The 21,820-nt window shown below is 40.3% G+C and overlaps 1 protein-coding gene across 1 annotated transcript in view; it reads right to left on the bottom strand.

Annotated features, from left to right (window-relative positions):
• The window catches only part of LOC124120295 (EF-hand calcium-binding domain-containing protein 6-like), a 51,397-nt gene extending 29,577 nt beyond the window's left edge, over positions 1-21,820 (bottom strand). Inside the window, exons 1-7 of the mRNA XM_048403408.1 lie at positions 21,289-21,820; positions 20,844-20,880; positions 18,749-18,892; positions 17,895-18,137; positions 7,417-7,560; positions 6,009-6,251; positions 2,776-2,800 (exon numbers count right to left, since the gene is read on the bottom strand). Of these exons, the coding sequence (XP_048259365.1) occupies positions 2,776-2,800; positions 6,009-6,251; positions 7,417-7,560; positions 17,895-18,137; positions 18,749-18,892; positions 20,844-20,880; positions 21,289-21,291 (839 nt within the window). The 5' untranslated portion in view covers positions 21,292-21,820. The remainder of the gene's footprint in view (positions 1-2,775; positions 2,801-6,008; positions 6,252-7,416; positions 7,561-17,894; positions 18,138-18,748; positions 18,893-20,843; positions 20,881-21,288) is intronic.

The following is a 21,820-nucleotide window of genomic DNA, read 5'->3' on the forward strand; positions in this document are numbered from 1 at the left end:
CAGAATATCGTGGGTTTTACAAAAGTGGTTAACGTCTGAGACCTACATCGAACATCACGTTGACACGCCGTGATATAACTGAAATACTGTTCAAAGCTTTAGATCCAGCTCACTCGATTTTAGAGTCCTCTAGATTTACTTCTACAGTACTTTAATCTAAGGACCCCTTAAATCATTAATCTTTAACGTTAATCCGTGAACCTTTAATTTCATGCTCAACTTCAGACACTAAAGAATTCAGAAGAATTGTAATTTCATTTGATCCGCAGGGATACATGTTGAAATTATCGATCTGTCCCATAGGATGATCATCCTTCTTAACAAACCCTATAAAATATTTCCTGAAAAAAGAAAATCTGAATCTGGACGCATTCAAAAGCACACCGATCGATTTGATTAACAAGCATCTTTTGTAAATATTAAGGCAATATTTAATCTCCTTTGCCGGAATTCACTGCAGAAAATAATTCAAAAGACTTCGTTTCTCATCCATTTCAATGGCCGAAGGAACTATCGTTTCGTGTCACTGAGCAGATCGATCCCTACCAGGCGACTTCATGGACGACAACACCCGCTTGTTGAGAGACTCCACATTATCACCACTTGCTGAGCTGATCGATCACTCAGCTCTTTTCAAATGACAGTTCGTTACGATAACAAAGCCTATCTCTTGTTAACGCCAGGTTTGTATTCTTTTCATTGCCTGAGTCTAAGAGAATAATCTATGTGTAATGTAATGACTGCATAGTGGCGTGACAATAGAGATTATTGTCATGTCATACAAAATTTGCATTTGGTTTTCGTTGCGTAAACTCAAGTGTTCACTACTGCCGAATATTGGGATATTAATCCGAACTATTTGGCATTAAAACATTTAACCAGGCGAGGAAAAACCGGTGTCTCATGCACCTACTCCCCTTACTTAAAAACGTACCCACCAAGGGTTATGTCCCTTGATGGCATTTACATGGCGTCATACTTGTTGTAATAGGTAAACGTTGCTATAGTAACAATGAAACTGTATTCATGACTATTTCTCTTTACCCTCATCTACAATAAAGGGACCATCGATTAGATGAACCGTAGCAGATGAGGATTGCACGTGTCTCCCCAGCTATTGTTCGTTAATTTCCAGACCATAATAGGTTAGCATGTTGTTTATTTGATCTTGATGATGAAGTCGACTACTGAGTCAGTAGATGGAGTGGATGCAGATGGAGACAGTTATAGCAGAGACAGGACAACGTATTGGTGCGTGATGTCTGTATCAAGAGCTTCATGGCCTGTAGTTATATGATTCCGTGACGTAAATGTCTTTCTCAGCTGAAAATCAATATAATCAAGTGAGTGTGGAGCTGATGAATGAAAACTGGAAATATCACTCTTATGACAGACTTGAAATGTCCTGTTTGAACTCTGTTAGTCTAGACCAAAGCTCAAAAGATTTCTTTTTTATATAACGCCGTACTCATCAATATTTCAGCTCTATGACGGCGGTCTGGAAAAAGGCCAGTGAGTGACATCATGAGCAATTGGGTTACAATGACATGCATCAACAAATTCAGCGAGCCTGACCATCTGATCCCGTTATTCGCCTAGTACGACAAGCATGGGCTGCCAAAAGCTAATTCTAACGCGGATCTTCAAACTCAAAAAATAAAAATGCAAAATAAGGCTGCATCTTCGAATTCAAGTTATGAGAACATAACTTTACTTCGTTCAGACAATGATTCTATATAAGGTATAAATGAATATGCAAGTGTATGATTCACAGACATTGGCTAGCCGGAAGAGTTAACAGTTTCAAAATTGCACAGCATTTGCAGAATTTCTTTAAAACACTTTTAAAACTTAAAAAGGCAAAAGGGGTTCGATATTTCTCTTAATTGAGCTCTGTTTTTAATGCGTAATGTTTATATATAACAGCATTTGGGAATATCCATTTGCGATATCCTATAGTTGAAACGCATATAACGCACTACGGATATAACGAACAAAATTTATTAGTCCCTTTGAGTTTGTTATAACAAGTTTACTGAATACGGGAACTATCCACCAGCATCTCTCAGGTTACACAAATTTCAAATCCTTGGCTCACGGGTGTAGTTTTCATCTTCTGGCTTCAGTTCCTAATTGACGGGATTATGTTCTGAAATAAGAGTAATTAATTGCCCTTGATCCCGTTGCACAAAGTTAGCGTTATGAGTCTATTTTAAAGTGTGGTTGTTAGGATTGTTATATCGCTGAGATCGTTTTTTTAACTATGCCAAGGGGGAAGGTACATATAATGATTAGTTTTTAAAATTAAAATCATTTTCAAAAACGCAAAATATCCTACCATTTAAGGAACATGAAATTTTTATCATACATGTCATTTTATGTATGGGAAAAGGTAATATGTAAATGTTATATAACAAAACTCTTCTGAGTTGGTGACGCTGACTGGTGTGATGCTGCCTGGTCCAAACAAACACGAAGCTAGCTTTGAAATCCATTCATCAGATGATCCCGACACAGCCAAGGGACGCAACTCTACACAGCCAGATAGCATGTAAAAAAACCGCGTTGACAGCTTATGTTGTCTTGAGACGTTTGGTATATATGTAGGTGTAAATAGCCATTGTTTTGTAATTTCTTTTTTGACGTGTACGACATAACTGACCTATATACAAAACCATTTTATTTTACGCTAGATACAAAGGTAGGGATATATGCCTGTGTTATTCCATATCATAATGTCATCCGCCATCTTGAGAAGTCCAGAATCCTTCTTACTTTCCAGTCATCATCTTCACAAACTCTGGAAGAGAAAGTAACGAGTGAGTGAGTGGTTGAGTGAGTGAGTGAATGAGTTGCTCTATACAGAGTGAATAAAAAATCATGCACTGAACATAAAGCATCCATATGGTGAACAGAAAAAGCTAGCACTGCACACACATCCCTGACCGAAATATTCATTATAGTTCACATATCCACACTATACATAGATTCCCATCACATCGCTAACCTCAAACATGTATGTACAAATCCGAAGTAATAACTTGTAAGTATTGTGACAAAGTATTATTTTCTAACTGTATTGGAAAGGGGTTATTGTCTTCATCACGATCACCGTCACTTTGTTTCATAAACACAATAAAGAATTTGCTGTTCAAATATAAAACAGTCAGTATCAACAGCAAACAATCGCCATTATTACATATGGGCGGTTCTTTGGTATTAAAAGTTGTGTACCCTCAACCATGACAGCTACACGAGCCACATGCCTTCATAACATGCCTGTTCATCATAAGCTACCACCTCAACAGAATCAACAATGATGGCCACACCAGCCACATGCCTTCATAACATGTCTGCTCATCATAAGCTACCACCCCAACAGAATCAACAATGATCGCCACACCAGCCACATGCCTTCATAACATGTCTGCTCATCATAAGCTACCACCCCAACAGAATCAACAATGATCGCCACACGAGCCACATGCCTTCATAACATGTCTGCTCATCATAAGCTACCACCCCAACAGAATCAACAATGATCGCCACACGAGCCACATGCCTTCATAACATGTCTGCTCATCATAAGCTACCACCTCAACAGAATCAACAATGATCGCCACACCAGCCACATGCCTTCATAACATGGCTGTTCATCATAAGCTACCACCCCAACAGAATCAACAATGATCGCCACACGAGCCACATGCCTTCATAACATGGCTGTCCATCATAAGCTACCACCCAAACAGAATCAACAATGGCAGCTACACGAGCCACATGCCTTCATAACATGGCTGTCCATCATAAGCTACCACCCCAACAGAACCAACAATGATCGCCACACGAGCCACATGCCTTCATAACATGGCTGTTCATCATAAGCTACCACCCCAACAGAATCAACAATGATCGCCACACGAGCCACATGCCTTCATAACATGCCTGTTCATCATAAGCTACCACCCCAACAGAATCAACAATGATCGCCACACGAGCCACATGCCTTCATAACATGGCTGTCCATCATAAGCTACCACCCAAACAGAATCAACAATGGCAGCTACACCAGCCACATGCCTTCATAACATGCCTGTTCATCATAAGCTACCACCCCAACAGAATCAACAATGATCGCCACACGAGCCACATGCCTTCATAACATGGCTGTTCATCATAAGCTACCACCCCAACAGAATCAACAATGATCGCCACACGAGCCACATGCCTTCATAACATGCCTGTTCATCATAAGCTACCACCCCAACAGAATCAACAATGATCGCCACACGAGCCACATGCCTTCATAACATGCCTGTTCATCATAAGCTACCACCCCAACAGAATCAACAATGATCGCCACACGAGCCACATGCCTTCATAACATGGCTGTCCATCATAAGCTACCACCCAAACAGAATCAACAATGGCAGCTACACCAGCCACATGCCTTCATAACATGGCTGTTCATCATAAGCTACCACCCCAACAGAATCAACAATGATAGCCACACGAGCCACATGCCTTCATAACATGCCTGTTCATCATAAGCTACCACCCCAACAGAATCAACAATGGCAGCTACACCAGCCACATGCCTTCATAACATGTCTGCTCATCATAAGCTACCACCCCAACAGAATCAACAATGATAGCCACACGAGCCACATGCCTTCATAACATGCCTGTTCATCATAAGCTACCACCCCAACAGAATCAACAATGGCAGCTACACCAACCACATGCCTTCATAACATGACTGTCCATCATAAGCTACCACCCCAACAGAATCAACAATGGCAGCTACACCAGCCACATGCCTTCATAACATGGCTGTTCATCATAAGCTACCACACCAACAGAATCAACAATGATAGCCACACGAGCCACATGCCTTCATTAAATGGCTTCTCATCATAGGCTACCATTCAAACGGAATCAACCACGAAACGTACACCAGCCACATGCCTTCATAACATGGCTGTTCATCATAAGCTGCCACCCCAACAGAATCAACAACGATAGCTACACCAACCACATGCCTTCATAACATGGCTGTTCATCATAAGCTACCACCCCAACAGAATCAACAACGATAGCTACACCAACCACATGCCTTCATAACATGGCTGTTCATCATAAGCTACCACCCCAACAGAATCAACAATGGTCGCCACACCAGCCACATGCCTTCATAACATGGCTGTCCATCATAAGCTACCACCCCAACAGAATCAACAATGGTCGCCACACCAGCCACATGCCTTCATAACATGCCTGTTCATCATAAGCTACCACCCAAACAGAATCAACAATGGCAGCTACACCAACCACATGCCTTCATAACATGGCTGCTCATCATAGGCTACTATCCAAACGGAATCAACCACGAAACCTACACCAGCCACATGCCTTCATAACAAGCCTGTTCATCATAAGCTACCACCACACCAGAATCAACCATGACAGCTACACCAGCCACATACCTCGACAACTGACCTGTCCATCATAAGCTGCAATCCAAACAGTATAAACCATGACAGCTAGACCAGCCACATACCTCGACAACTGACTTGTCCATCATAAGCTACAATCCAGACAGTATAAACCATGACAGCTAGACCAGCCACATACCTCGACAACTGACCTGTCCATCATAAGCTACAATCCAAACAGTATAAACCATGACAGCTAGACCAGCCACATACCTCGACAACTGACCTGTCCATCACACGCTACAATCCAAACAGTATAAACATTGACAGCTAGACCAGCCACAAGCCTTCATAACATGCCGGATCTTCATAAGCTACCATTGAAATATTATTGACCATGACAGCTACACCAGCTACATGCCTCCACAAAAGACGTGTCCATCATAAGCTACCATCCAAACAGTATCAACCATGTGTACTGCTACCGCCACCCACATGCCTCCATAACTTGCCTGTCCATCATTAGCTACCATCCAAACATTATCAACCACGTGTTCTGCTGCAGCCACCCACCATCATAATCGACCTGCCCATCTCCATCTCCATCCGCTTCTCTGATCATCTCATCCACCTCCTCATCTGTCAACTTCTCCCCCAGATTTGTCATGACATGCCTCAACTCCGTAGCGCTGATGAACCCATCCCCATTCTTGTCAAACACATGGAAGGCCTCTCGCAACTCGTCTGAACTGTCGGCACCCTGAAGCTTCTTCGCCATCATTGTTAAGAATTCAGGGAAGTCGATGATGCCGTTACCTGATATGACATTAAAACGACACTTCAAACACTATTTCAAAATATTGTTTTAATTCTATTATTAATTCAGATAGTATTCTCTTAAGATTTGCTGTGTTTGAAGAGTGTTTTTTTCATATTCCCAGAATATATTTAAGATAAGTGGAAAAAGTGCGGATTCTCAAAACCTCAAAGGATTTGCTTGTGTTTGTGCAATTTCAGAAGGAACCAATATCATTTTGTCAAAACAATTGATTTTCAAGTTTGGACATCAACATCCCACACGACAACCTCTATTGATATGTCAGAGTTAAGCCAGTGCATTCATCCATGGCCTATGTTGTTTTGTACGTTTATCTGTGCCACATATGAACTTTGCTGCGAAAACAATAAGTGATGTGCCACAAAACTCCTCATATATAAGATCTATGTGAAATGTTGAGGGAGGACATTTAGATAAAAAGTAGGCGTGCCCATGTGCATAATTGTTCATCTTTTTACTGCAATGGACTGGAATTTCGGCTCGGATTGGCAAAATCAAAACACAGGAATATAGCCAAGGGGTTTACCTTCTGCATCAGGTATATCGATGATTTGGTACCGTACAATAATGGTAAAATAGCAAACTACGTTCCACTGATTTTCCCATTTGAAATAGAAATAATAGAGACCAGTTATAATCGCCTTATATGTTTCATATTTAGATCTATGCGTAAAAACTGTATGACAAGAGGGATGACTTCAACTTTTATCCATTTATTACTTGCAATATTCCAGCAGCTCCAGCCTTTGGTGCCTACATTTGCGGCACAGACATGCTCTTTCTGAGAAGACTTCTAAGAGTGCAATGCTAAAAAGTTGCTTAATCAAGGTTACAACATTCATTGCCCTAGTACAGCTTTCAAATGGTTTTATGGTAAACAGTTTATAAATTTGACGTCCAATGCAATCCCTATGTTGACTTATGTTTTTTTTCAAGTGAACAAATTACTTAACTTGGTGTGTTTGTGATATGTGTCACCGGTGGGGCAGAATACGACACCGGTGGTGCAGGATACCTTATCGCGAACACCTCGTATTTTCACTATTTGATAGTGATTCATATACATATGTTTATGACATAGTCGGAATCTAACAATACACTATGCTCCAAGAACATGAAATAACACGGTCATGTATTACTTACCATCAGCATCTACTTCGTTGATCATGTCTTGCAACTCTGCCTCTGTTGGGTTCTGACCTAGTGACCTCATGACGGTTCCCAACTCCTTGGTTGTGATGGTGCCATCGCCGTCTTTGTCGAAAAGGTTAAATGCCTCTTTGAATTCTAAAAATGAAAATGCAGTTATGAATAATGTGCGTTTGTTTGAATGTAGGTGTGTGTCTGTATGCGTGAATGGATCTGTGTGAATGTATGTGTGTGTATGTGTGTGTATCTGTGTGTGAATGCAAGACACTGTGTGTGTGAATGTATGTGTGTGAATGTATGTGTTTGTGTGAATGTATGTGTGTGTGTGAATGCATGACATTGTGTCTGTGTGAATGTATGTGTCTGCGTGTATTGTGCCTTTGTGTGCATCTGTGGCTGTAGGTGTGTTTGTCTGTTTGTATGTATGCGTGTGTCGATGTATGTGTACGTCTGTGTGTATATATGTGTCTGTCTGTGAATGTATATGTCTGTGTGTCTGTGTGTCTGTGTGTAAGTTTAAAGTGGCATTTTAGAAGCTGTACATGTTATCAATGAAGACAGGGTTGACTTGTAGTACCACTTCTTTATTCTTTCAAGGCATTAATGGAATAAAAAAACGTCGAAGACGATTCGTCAACCCCGTCTTCGTGGATGAATAACCGAACTTAAATATGTGTGATGCAATTTCATTACATGTCATTTCATTTCAACGAATTAGTCAAGAATGATCTGTTATATAACACCAAATTCAGGAACATATTTCTATTGCGTTGAAACAGGGATTCAATGTGTAAACTTTTACAAGACTGCTATTACCCTCGTCCCATAACTGCATATTATCCAGATCCACCTGAATTAAGTACCGAAGTCTCAATTTAGCATTCTGAATAATGTAAAAAAATCATTTACGTAAACTGAAGTCGACTAAGTGTAGATGACTGTACAGAGAGATCAGAAATCTCAGAATGTGTCAGCTGTCAGACATCAACAATAGAGGGATGCTCACATGACCAAACGCAATCACATCACGATAAACAATGCCAAGAAACTGAATGTCAAACCCTTTGCAATAACATCGTTTACAGAATATGTTAGTATGTTACCCTGTTGGTCTATCAGCTGACGGGACATACCCTGGTACAAGCAGTGGGTACAGCTCGTGTTCCACGCCCTCATCTCTAGGTGGCAACTCATGGTGATGTGCTTAGACCTGAATGGACCTTTTGACTGGACGAAGGCTAATGCGTGTTACATAGTTCTAGTCGAAACAGCCGGACGTGATTGAAATTCATATATGTGTTTAATTTAGTCCCTGTCCCTGAACCAGTTTTATAAATAACTCCTTCTGTGTCACACAGAAATGTATGGTCATGTATAAATAATCTTGTCAGAGATAGTGTGTGCCAGGGGCATGAGTATGGCACACCGTAAAGGCTCCGCAACTCGCTGTGCATGGCGGTAGTAGCCTATGGTCAGGGTTGAATCCCAGATTCGCTGATGATTATGATACTTGTTTTGTCCGCTTTTCTCAGACCTGCATTGCATAAACTGACACGTCATTACAAAGGTGAAAGGGGCGGTCGGGTAGACTAGTGGTTAAAGCGTTCGCTCGTCACGCCGAAGACCCGGGTTCGATTCCCGACATGGGTACAATATGTGAAGCCCATTTCTGGTGTCCCCCGCCGTGATATTGCTGGAATATTGCTAAAAGCGGCGTAAAACCATACTCACTCACTCACAAAAGTGAAATACTGTTCAATAAGGTGTTCACCCCAACTCACTCCAATGAGGCGTTAACCCCAACTCACTCACTCACTCACTCACTCACTCACTCACTCACTCACTCACTCACTCACTCACTCACTCACTCACTCACTCACTCACTCACTCACTCACTCACTCACTCACTCACTCACTCACTCACTCACTCACTCACTCACTCAGACACAAACACAAACACAATTGTATTTTCGTGACTAATAAAAACAAGCATTTTGTATGAAGCATTAACTCATCAACGTTCCAAAACCTCACACATGAGCACACTTGTCATATCACGGTGATATACAATTTACAAAGAAAATAATAAATCAATGAATTACAAAGAAATTGTCCCCGAACTCAACATCTCCCTTACTGCAGACTGCATTGTGTCCACTCTATTGTGAATTGTTGTACCAAGCCCGTGGGTGTATCACATTTCCAATACATGTATAATCCCATGTGTACTACATTCCTAGGCTTGTATGCGGCATTGTGAGTAGCTCCAGCGGACATATCACGTTCCTGTGACTTATGACGCGAGTCTCGTGAACACACGTGTAACCGATAGGATGAATTTTAACAACTGTAAGCTTACATGACAACCAATTACCAAAAAATATTCATAAGAAATCGATTGTTCGATTCCGACTATATCTTGAACATGTGCTTATGAATCACTATCAAATAGTGATGATACCAGGTGTTCGCAAAAAAGGTGAGCGTATCCCGCCCAACATGTGGCATTCGTCACAAACACATGCAAAGTCAAGTCAATTGTTCACCAGTAAAAACACGAGAACATATGGTACATGTCAAAATAGGGACTTGCATCGGACTTAATGTTTGCCACTGATGCGTCAAATTTCGAAATGTCCTCTACATGTATACCAGAAAACTTTTTGAAAACTTTGGGGAGGCCTTGAAAGCTGTGACCTTGATCAAACAACTTCTGGGCAACAGTCGTATGACGCTCTTTGAAATATCAAAAGTTGTGAAATGTTAACACCAAAGGCTGGAGCTGCTGGAATACTGCTCGACATGAAGGGAAAGTTGACTATTGGAAAGTGGAAGACATCCCTCCTGTCATACAGTCATGTGGAGAGTGTTTTATCACTCTGAATCTCTATTCATAGATCCACATATGAAACAGATGAAGCGGTCTCACTGATCTCCTTTATTTCTAGTTCAGGTGGGTAAATCAGTGGAAGTGAATTGGCTGTTTGATGGTTATTGAACGATATCAGATCATCGATGTACCTGAAGCTCAAGTTAAACTTCTTGGCCAAATTACTTTGTTTTGACTTTGGCAATCCGAGCAGAAATTCCTATTCATAGGCATAAAGCAACAGATCCGCAAGATGGGGAGCACAATTGGGGCCCAAAGGGGACACATACTTCGTGCCTCAATGTCTTACCCCAAAATTTTACACAGATGTAAAACCACTAACGTCCTTCATGTTTTACCTCATTTATCTGCTTAGATCGTATATAGCTACTATCAGATCGTATATACTTACTATTAGATCATATGTACCTTCAATCAGATCGTATATACCTGCTATTGGATCGTATATATCAACTATCAGATTGTATATACCTACTATCATATCGTATATACCTACTATCAACTCTTGTATACCTACTATCAGATCGTATATACTTACTATCAGATCGTATATACCTACTATCAGATCGTATATACCTACTATCAGATCGTATATACCTACTATCAGATCGTATATACCTACTATCAGATCGTATATACCTACTATCAACTCTCTTCCCACTAGCAGCTCTCGTATAGTTTCAGGTCATATATAGGTACTATCATACCCTTTACATCTACTATCAGGTCCAGGGCGGTGGGATAGCCTTGTGGTTACAGTGTTCTCTCCCTAACGATATGGCTTCCCACATGGGTACAATGCTGATGTCGTGAATTTGCTGAAATATTTTAAAAAAAACGGCGTAAAACCATACCCATTCACTACTAATAGTCATATATACCCACTCTGCCCTGTCTTAATCTTCTGCTCAAAGTTCCAAATATCTACCTGCTACTTGATCTTCTGTGAGGTTGCATCCTTCAGGCGCAATTTGCTGTTCTGCCTGCAAAACAAATGGAATCACGTTGTATATTTGCTGTGCTTGGCTGGTAAAGAAGAAAGCTGTCAGATGTGGGTTTAAAAAAAAATTCTTTTCAGATTTTATAAATTCAAAATAATTATTCTTTAAAGGAAGAAATCATAGATCAATTGTTTCTCTCTCTCTCATCACCCTGTTTGTCTTCTTATTGGTCGTACAATGCATAGAATGTGTTCAATGTATTTGGTATGTGCACGCTTCAAGACTATTTTTAATTATTACATGTAACTGACATGATCTTTCTGAATCATTGAAAAAATGCCACTTGCCACCTTGTGAACATATCACCATGAAGCAATATCGTTAGTTATCACGTTTTAATATGACAGAACTGAACATCTAACAAAATGCAATAAAACCTTCTTTTAGAGATATTATCCTCAAAATGTAATATTGCTGAGTGCTTCGTTAAACAACAAACAAACAATGTTACCAACAAATGGGTTAATCATATCCATCGGATATACACTCATATACACTCTCTTATTATTGATACCTCCTCGATTTCCGTGAATTCCCCACACGGTTGAGCACAGTAATATCTTGATAATGACTTCACTTCTTCTTAACTCATCTAACATATCCTTTGTACTGCTTTGTTTAATGAGGCAACATTATCGCCTCATTAAACCCCTAACATTGATAAGAAGGAACTGTTGGTCATGACGAGGAAGCCATAATGGAAACAGGAACCGAATTAATGATGATTCTCAATTCCCAACCAGAATCGTTCCAGAAACTATGAACGATTCTATTCCCTATTTTGACTCGAACCCTAAGTTCCCGTGTTTGTTCAGGTCAACATTTGACTTGCCTTTGCGTGTGTTTATGGTGCACCCCACCCACCCGATGGGTCAGGATACCTTTTCGCTTACACCTGTATCATCACTACGTGATTCATAAACACATGTTCACTATGTAGTCGGAATTGTCGAAATGGGTTTTGTGAAGATGAACCAAATGTAGACCATTTGGAAACTCAACATTGTCTAATCATACCTGCTTCTAGTTAAATTGAACTCTGTATAGCAATTTTATGACAAGCCTCTGTTAACATTCCTTTGTCTATTCATTCATTTCAATTCAATGTTAAGAGGACAAAACCTCAAGATCCTTAAGCCAAGCAAGTACGTTACACAAATATGATTACCTACAATTCATGTTCAGTTTCTTTACATGTTGGAAACTTTACTTTTAAAAAGTCACACAAAGTTGTAATTGTTAAAAAGCATAGAACATGCATAGAACCATAACAATGTACTTAGAGGAATAGCTTGAAAGCGGCCATCCTTCCATGATGCAAATAATAGAAGCTCACACAAAAGAACATAAGATTCATACTCACCATTTTAAGTACACTCTGAAACGATTATCCTAATGAGAAAACGATTACCCTCGCTGGGCTTTTCCAGAAGGCACGTCTACTGAATGGCAATAGACAGGATCATAAAGCTAGTACAGGGTTGTTTGGGCATTGTCATAGGTGCATTTACATTGCTTGACAACTCGCCGCACTGCGGAAAGTCATGAAAGCAAGTCGAGAAAAGCTTTCATCAATAGCGGTAGAAATTGTTAGGGCCTACTGGGTGTCTATAGGCATGCAAATCTGACATATTGCCCGGATTAATAGAGAAGGGATATACAATGGCGTTCTCAGATTGGTGTCGAGTTAAGAAATATCTACCCTCCAAGAGCTCCAGTGGCACAAAGACAGGAATGAAAAGTCTGTATAGTTAGTTAAATTACTTACTTGATATACTTGTTATTATGAATAAACATACTAGAGGTATGGGGTGTGCTGGGTGTCATGTCAGCGTGGGTAGAGAACATATGTTTTTGGCAGAAAGTCAGCTTGGTGAGCTGTTTTCATGTCTGTAAGAAACAGAAAAGAAATAGAATACTATTGGTACAGCAAAATTTGAATGCGATTTGAACGACAAATGCACACGTGGTTCGAACTCAATGTCATCTTTCCCAATGGCTAAAAACATTGAAACAAACAAAATCGAGATCCTCTGGTTCTTCTTCGGCGATACATTGACAATAAGATACTAAAGTCGTCTCTGATGCAAAGGAAGCATCATTAGGTAAACATCTAGTTTATTGGTTGGTATAACGTTTATCAACGTACGGCGTAAGGCAACAAATAACAATTTCTTTTTTAATGACAATTGTGTGAGTTGCGGGTGCTACAGGTAGAGCAGGACATGCTTATCTTTCAGTGAACACCAGGTGTCAGTGACCCATTCATACGAGGGGCGTTCAGTAAGTTTTGCAACTTGGGCATTTGTGTTTACACAAACAATGTCAACTTGTGGCAGGTGTGACACTTGTCATAACATCAGGTTTACAAGTTTCATAACAAGTTCCAGACACAACAATAAGTTAGATGTGCTGGCTTCATTCACCTGAGGGTGGTCACAATCATGGATTCTCTCAAACATGATCAACGTGCTGTAATAAAGTTCCTTACCAAGGAGTGATGCAAAGCAAAAGAAATCCATGATCGCATGTGTAAAGTGATGGGTAAGGATGCTCCTGACTATTCCACAGTTTGCCGTTGGTCTCTACAGTTTAAAAGGGGTAGGGAGTCCAAAGACGATGACCCAAGGTCAGGCAGGACTTCAGATGCCACCCAACCAGAAACCATTGCTACCATTGAAAGAATAATTTTGTCTGACCGACGAGTGAAAGTATCTGAACTTTCTAGGGGATTCCGAATATCAGGTGGAACTGTTGGAACCATTATTCATGAGCATGTTGGTATGTCCAAGGTATCTGCAAGATGGGTACCTGGAAACCTCAGAGCTCAAGATCGCCATCAAAGACCTGAAAGTTGTCGAGACCTCCTGAATCTCTATACTGCTGATGAAGCCGGAATTCTTTCTCGTCTAGTGACAGGTGATGAAACATGGATCCACCAGTGGGACCCAGAAACTAAATTGAAATCCATGCATTGGAAGCACCCCAATTCTCCGCCTCCGAGGAAGTTTCGCGCTCAACCATCTGTTGGCAAGGAATGGCCACCACATTTTGGGATGCAAGGGGCATATTACTGATTGATTACATGTCACCAAAAACTACAATCAATGGACAGTATTATGCTAATGTAATGAAAGAATTGCGAAAATATATTCGCCAGAAACACCGTGGGATGTTAACACGTGATATTCTACTTTTGCATGACAACGCTCAGGTTCACAAGTCGAGAATAGCACAGGCCGCCGTATGTGAATGTGGATTCGAACAGTTAAATCACCCACCCTACAGCCCAGACTTAGCCCCCAGTGACTATTTCCTGTTCCGGCAAATGAAATCTACCCTACGTGGAAGACGCTTCCAGGATGATGAGGACATAAAGGCTGCCACAGAGGCGTGGTTAGAGGGCCAATCTGCGGATTTCTATAAAAGTGGTATTAAAAGCTTGAAGGATAAATGGAATAAGTGTATTGGGGTGAATGGAGATTATATTGAAAAGTAAAAGTGCAAAAGATATTCTGCGACTTGGTCTTATATTTAAGTTGCAAAACTTATTGAACGCCCCTCGTATAATTTCCACTACTATTTTGCATTTTACGCACAAAGGAATCTGTTTCGTCAGATATTAAATACTGATTGTTCTCTGGCGTTGACCCTTTGAATTTGTGTTGTCTGAGTCGGAGAGTCTGAGTCTGAGAATGCAAAATAGATACCAAGGGAGTCTCTCGGAGTTTACTAGTCAATATGAAACGCATCAAGATAAAAAACAGAAATACTCAACGATTGTTTATTGAATAAAGCGATGATCGATATTGATAATCACACACAATGAAACAATTTCACAAATGCAGATATCCCTTATTTTGAATTTGTTTTTGAACACTAGATCGAAGCTATTTGTTCAAAGACTGCGTGAACTAGTTAGTCTTTGTGCTATAACAATTTTACATATATACTGGAATGTCAAGGATAAATATTTCATTCATAAAACCAATCCAAACACATTAACAAATCTCCAGCAAGAAAATTAATGTCAGTATAAAAAGAGATGAACTCCTTTCAATACGGATAAATTGGGTAAAACTGATACATAAACATTATGGCACATAAATGTATGGACATACAATAATTTACATATTCAACATTAAACATTTATCAAGAACAACATGTTGGACAGCGGATGCGAAATGATGGCTCGTAATGAGATGACTTAATTATCAACAGTCTGACATGTGACATCTCCTTGACTAAGTGTTGGCGATTGAGAGTGGTCTCCCCTTGTGTCCATCCAGCCAGTCACAAGGATGGAGCTTGCCATGGGCCCAGTATCAGCAGCATAATGACACGTTCGGACGCACACTCCATTGCGCACATACGTAACACTAATGTGTCTAATCGTTTGTTTTATCACAGATGATGACGAGTACACAGCCATAACTTCAAATAGGCACAAACTGGTATTGGGAAACAGATAGTTCCACGTCTATGTAATGTCGACTAGGGCTGCAAAAGGGACTGGGCTTGCTGCTCACATCCGGATGCCAACATCTTGCTGAACTCTGTGCACAAATTATACAACATGAAGTATTATAACGTTTATATAAAAGAAGTTTCATCAAACGTTTCGTGTAACCTTTCAAATAATTACATTAATAATCGTATCGATTGTGCATATTTAGCCATCTGAAAAAAAGAAATGGCTAAAATTGGCATTCATTTTGTGAATTTTACTCAAAGGTGAACAACCGCAAATTTGGAAGTTTTATCATAAGGTATCTCTTTATTAAAAACACTGCCGTGGGAAAAAAATATACACTAAAATTTGATTTGATGAACAAACATTATGAAAATGTTACTAGGATGATTAAGCTCCAAAACACAACTGTGATACCCGTATCAAATACTTCACCATGTATCATTTCCCAATTGCACGGATCGATGCTTATGATATCAATCACTGGATTGTCTGGTCCAGACTCGATTATTTACAGACCACCGTCATATAGCTGGAATATTGCTGAGAGCAACAAACAGACAAACACAACATAACCATGTCTGTTTTGTGTCATTTTAGCCGCCATCAAACCTTTGGAGTATACTTTCATTTGCCCGGCAGTTTGTATTTGCTCCGTTAATTTGAATACCCTTATATACACCTCTTGACATAACTCTCCAAAACACTCTTCTCTCATTGATACCCGAGAAACAACTCTCCCATACACGCTTCTCTTATTGATACCCATGACATAACTCTCCTAAACACGCTTCTCTCATTGATACCAAAGACATAACTCACCCATACACGCTTCGCTCATTGATACCCAGACATAACCCTCCCATACACGCTTCTCTCATTGATACCCAAGACATAACCTACATACACGCCTTTCTCATTGATACCCATGACATAACTCTCCCGTACTCGCATCTCTCATTGATACCCAAGACATAACCCTCCCATACACGCATCTCTAATTGATACCCAGACATAACCCTCCCATACACGCCTATCGCATCGATACCCATGCCATAACTCTCCAATACACGCTTCTCTCATTGATACCCAAGACATAACTCTCCCATACACGCATCTCTCACTGATACCCAAGTTATAATTATCCCATACAAGCTTCTCTCATTGACACCAAAGACATAACTCTCCCATACACGCTTCTCTCATTGATACCCAAGACATAACTCTCCCATACACGCATCTCTCACTGATACCCAGGTTATAACTCTCCCATACACGCTTCTCTTATTGATACTCAGACATAACCCTCCCATACACGCCTTTCACATTGATACCCATGACATAACTCTCCCGTACACGCATCTCTCATTGATACCCAAGACATAACCTTCCACGCATCTCTAATTGATACCCAAGACATAACCCTCCCATACTCGCATATCGCATTGATACCCATGCCATAACTCTCCAATACACGCTTCTCTCACTGATACCCAAGACATTACTCTCCCATACACGCAGCTCTCATTGATACCCAAGACATAACTCTCCCATACACGCATATCTCACTGATACCCAAGACATAACTCTCCCATACACGCATATCTCACTGATACCAAGACATAACTCTCGCATACACGCATCTCTCATTGATACCCAAGACATAACTCTCCCATACACGCATCTCTCATTGATACCCAAGACATAACTCTCCCATACACGCATATCGCATTGATACCCAAGACATAACTCTCCCATACACGCATATCGCATTGATACCCAAGTTATAACTCTCCCATACACGCTTCTCTAACTGATACCCACTCCATCACTCTCCAACGCACGCATCTCTAAATGATTACCACTCCATAGCTCTCCCATACACGCTTTGTTTTAGCTGATACCAGCTCCATAACTCTCTCATATCGCTCACTCAAGTTGTTCTCATGACTATCCGAACAATATTATGTATAGTTTATCTCATGCACTCTTCACATCCGACAGCTCAATCAAAACACCACATCATACATCTTTCTGCACTATTCGACCAATCCGTCGGCAGACTTCACACTCCCTCTCCGCTCTCGAACCGGATGCCCTGTCCACTCACCAAGGTAATCAATCTTTCCGTCCCCATCCAGATCCGCCTCTCTGATCATGTCGTCGACATCCTCATGCGTCAGCTTCTCCCCCATGGTAGTCATGATATGACGCAGCTCATCCGAGGTTAGGTACCCTTTGCTTTCCTTGTCAAACACCTTAAACGCCTCCTTTATCTCTTCCTCCGAGTCCCGAGACTGCATCTTCTTCGCCATCATCCCAAGGAACTCTTCGAAGTCGATGTACCCGTTGCCTGGATGATATAACACCAAACATGTACATCCACGACAACAAATCGCTGTTGATAACTGAAAAATGAATGGGATTCACGCTCGTCAGCAACGCTTTGATCAATTTCAGTACTGTCTAGAGCATGCTCACAGTTGATACCGTGATGAGCAGTCCGTCTCTATTCTTTGGGTGTCCCTTTCAATCATTGACATACACACCCGATTCCCCGTGTGTTATACCTTACGGCCACCGTTAGACATTGAGCATCTCTTCTGACTCTGACTCAGGTAGACGTAAGTTGGTTGTGATCTAGGAATTACATACACCCATGACTGTCATCCATTCGAATATCTATTTTACACATTGTTGGATGCTTATTCTGACCCCTTCCATCAGAAGAGGATGTCCCGGCATACACCCACCTCCCATTCTCTTTTTTTCACATTTTCATGGACACTGGGCGTGTATTTTAACCACACAGGGATTTATTTCAAGAGATATTTCTCATCATACTGCTATGACAGCCACCTCCCGATTCGCTTTGTTTCACTTTTAAAATTCTTGTGGACTTATTCTACCCGACAGCGATGGATTGCAAGAGATGTTTTCCCAGCAAACTCCAATGACACCCACCGTCGGCATCAACCTCCTCCAGGATCTCCTGGAGCTCATCATCATTCGGGTTCTGGCCAAGGGATCTCATCACGGTGCCCAGTTCCTTGGCGTCAATGGTACCGTCGCCATCTTTGTCGAAAAGACGAAACGCGCGGCTGTAGTCTGCAAAACAAGAATATGATCAGCATATCAGCTCTCTAACCTGTCCACACCCTCCATGTGTCAAGCCCCTTGTTATTGATGTTCTTGGAATATTGTCAAAAGCCGTATAAAAGCCTACTCACTAGACAACACAAATTCCCGTTATGCATTCGCCGTTCACCTTTTCACTAGCACCTGGTGTCATCACTGATTTTCAGTGATCCATTCATATCATTTTCACCTCTATTTTGCCTTTTACGCCCAATGGAATCCGTCTCGTTTGATAATCTGTGTTTTTGTATTCTCTGGTGTTGACGTTTATATGTCCACATGTGTAAGTGCATAATGTGTTAAAAACCATCACTCATTTTCGTTATATCTATTAGTTTCACATAAATGCATCTAATTGAAATGCTTAGAAGGGATTAAATGGGTTCACTTCACATATGTCATCGACGAAACCGGAGCTGGGATATTTCCCCTTATGACGTTTGAGGATTTTTAATTAGCATTGTTTGCGAAACTGTGCAGCATAAGCACAACACACATTGTTCTCGTTGCTATATGATAATATTCTAAAACAACGTGCTTATTGATTTTGAACATAAAAACCCTTTGTTTATTTCCAGTTCATTTAATTACTTATACGTAACATGGTGATAAAGTGTGCCTGAGCAATATTTGTGTATGGACAGATTACAATATTACTATGACAAACATAACGGAAGGGATCAGAGGCTTTGAACAACAGGCCTCATCCGCATCCTTTCGTAGGAATCAATAACCAATATGATAGTAAACTTATTTATTGATTCAGGGTATGCCCTTTTCGAAACCTGATCGGAACAGGATATCACGATTGTTTGAAATCAATGATGACATACATTGATAAATTAACGACTTGTCATGCAATGGCCCTGGAAATATTGGAACTGTCATATGAGAATTGCTTCCAGCAGTGTACAATGCATTACTGACAGTGACAAATGACGATAGTCGTGTCTACGATGATTCATCAAACCGAAGCGCATGCAAAAATAGTACTGTTGCATAAAGCAGACCCGACATCAAAACAGTCCTTGTCTTATTCTTAAAATTTTAATTAATATGTATAGTATTGACTCACGATGAATGGCTGTTGCCACTCAAATTGATCTCTCCCGAGTCAAGCTGAGAATCACTTGTTAATTAGAGGAAAGCATAGCTTCAAATCCATCACGAATTACCTAAAAAGCAAATACTGGATGTCTATGGCCGTAGATGAAACAGACCACGAACTTTATCATATGTGGTAATAGTTTGCAATTAAAACTGGCAGAATACGTTCATGCAAACTGCTGGGTAAAGGAAAGCATACATCCATAGCTGATGGAGGCTTAAAATGAAACAAATAAGAAATGGTTATTCGATAACAATGTTTTTTAATACGGGTATCATAGGTGTGTTTTGGATCTTAAGTTACGGGACTGTTTTCAGCCTAGAAACGTTTTGATAACGTTTTGGCTAAATCCAATTTTGAAGTGTAAACTTTCTTTTGCTTGATAAAAAAATGATAAAAAATGTATGAGTTTAATGAATCAAACATTGTAATAAAGCAGGTTTTTTATGATGGTTAAAGTTGCTGGGATTTTGTATTTTTCAGTTATACTACAAAACCAGATATGTTTAACTGAAACGGAATTTCGATAGAAAATAATTAAAAACACCTTGTAACAATGTATTTTTTGTGCCAGAGAATTTCTTTTCAACAGTCTGAAACATTAAAAACATTTCTGTGACAAGATATTTTTATGTTTTTATTAATACGTTTGAGTAATGAGATTTGCCAGTGATTATTTATTGTATATCCACTTGATAGAAAAATAGTAGGACAGAGGATCAGTTTATATAAATCTCATGTTGTTTAATCTGGATAACATACTGTAATCAGGATTACCTTTGTTGCACGTTTGTGCAAGGGTCTTAACCTTACCTTCTATTTGTTCTTGCGTCAATTCATCCAGGATCGACTGCAATAAAGATTGGCAACGCTAAGAGATCATATTATATTAAACAATATACCTCGATGTGATTGGCAGTCAAGATGACGCCTGACTAAACAGACTGTTTGGTATTAATGAACCGTACATGCAACTCAGTAGACTGTGTATTATTTGTACTCAGCATGTACAGGTAAGTAGATTATCTTTACATGACCCAACTGTAGTGATAATTGGAGTCCCGTGACCATTTGAAATGGAAACAACATGTCCTTCACGATGACGTAAGACAAACATTGGTGAGTTCAAAATATAGAGCCACAAGTCAATAAATACAATGTACAATTACAAATACAACTGTAATATAAACAAATCGGGCTTTGATTCCCTATCTTTATGATAAGATGTTTACGTAAATAGATAAACACATTGTCTTACCATTTTGTTGATGTGAGCAAGTAAACAATCAGAGCGAGGTATGGTTCTGCGTCGCAACTTCGAAGGCTTAGCTGATTCGATTGTCTACCTTGAATACTGCACGGGAATTCCTTGAATCTGAGGCCACTGCTTTGGCAGAATGTCTACCCGCTATACAAGAGGTAGCTTGAGAAAACGTTGAGTGCGAGTTGTCCTTTGTTGTGATGAATAAACCCCACACTCATTTATAACCAGGCCCTGTGTGCGCCAGAATGCATTAAGTGTCCACGGCCCAGTATGTACTTCTCCGCTTGTAGTACTAAGAACAATAACAGGGAGTTATGGTAGATCGCTTCACAGACTGGAACCGTTACACTAAATGTCAAGCCTTGTGGTAATTATCTCGAGATGGTCTCTGGATCAAGACAATGGTTGTCTGCGGTGACTTTCTGACGACTGAACGATTCTCGTTTGATTTTCGTCTGGAAGATGTCCGGGCGTTGTCGGGCTGTTTGTTGTTATTGAACGGATACCATTCGTGATGAAAAAGAAA

Source organism: Haliotis rufescens, unplaced genomic scaffold, assembly GCF_023055435.1.
Source record: "Haliotis rufescens isolate VD_foot unplaced genomic scaffold, xgHalRufe1.0.p SCAF_3, whole genome shotgun sequence".
Lineage (NCBI taxonomy): Eukaryota > Metazoa > Mollusca > Gastropoda > Lepetellida > Haliotidae > Haliotis > Haliotis rufescens.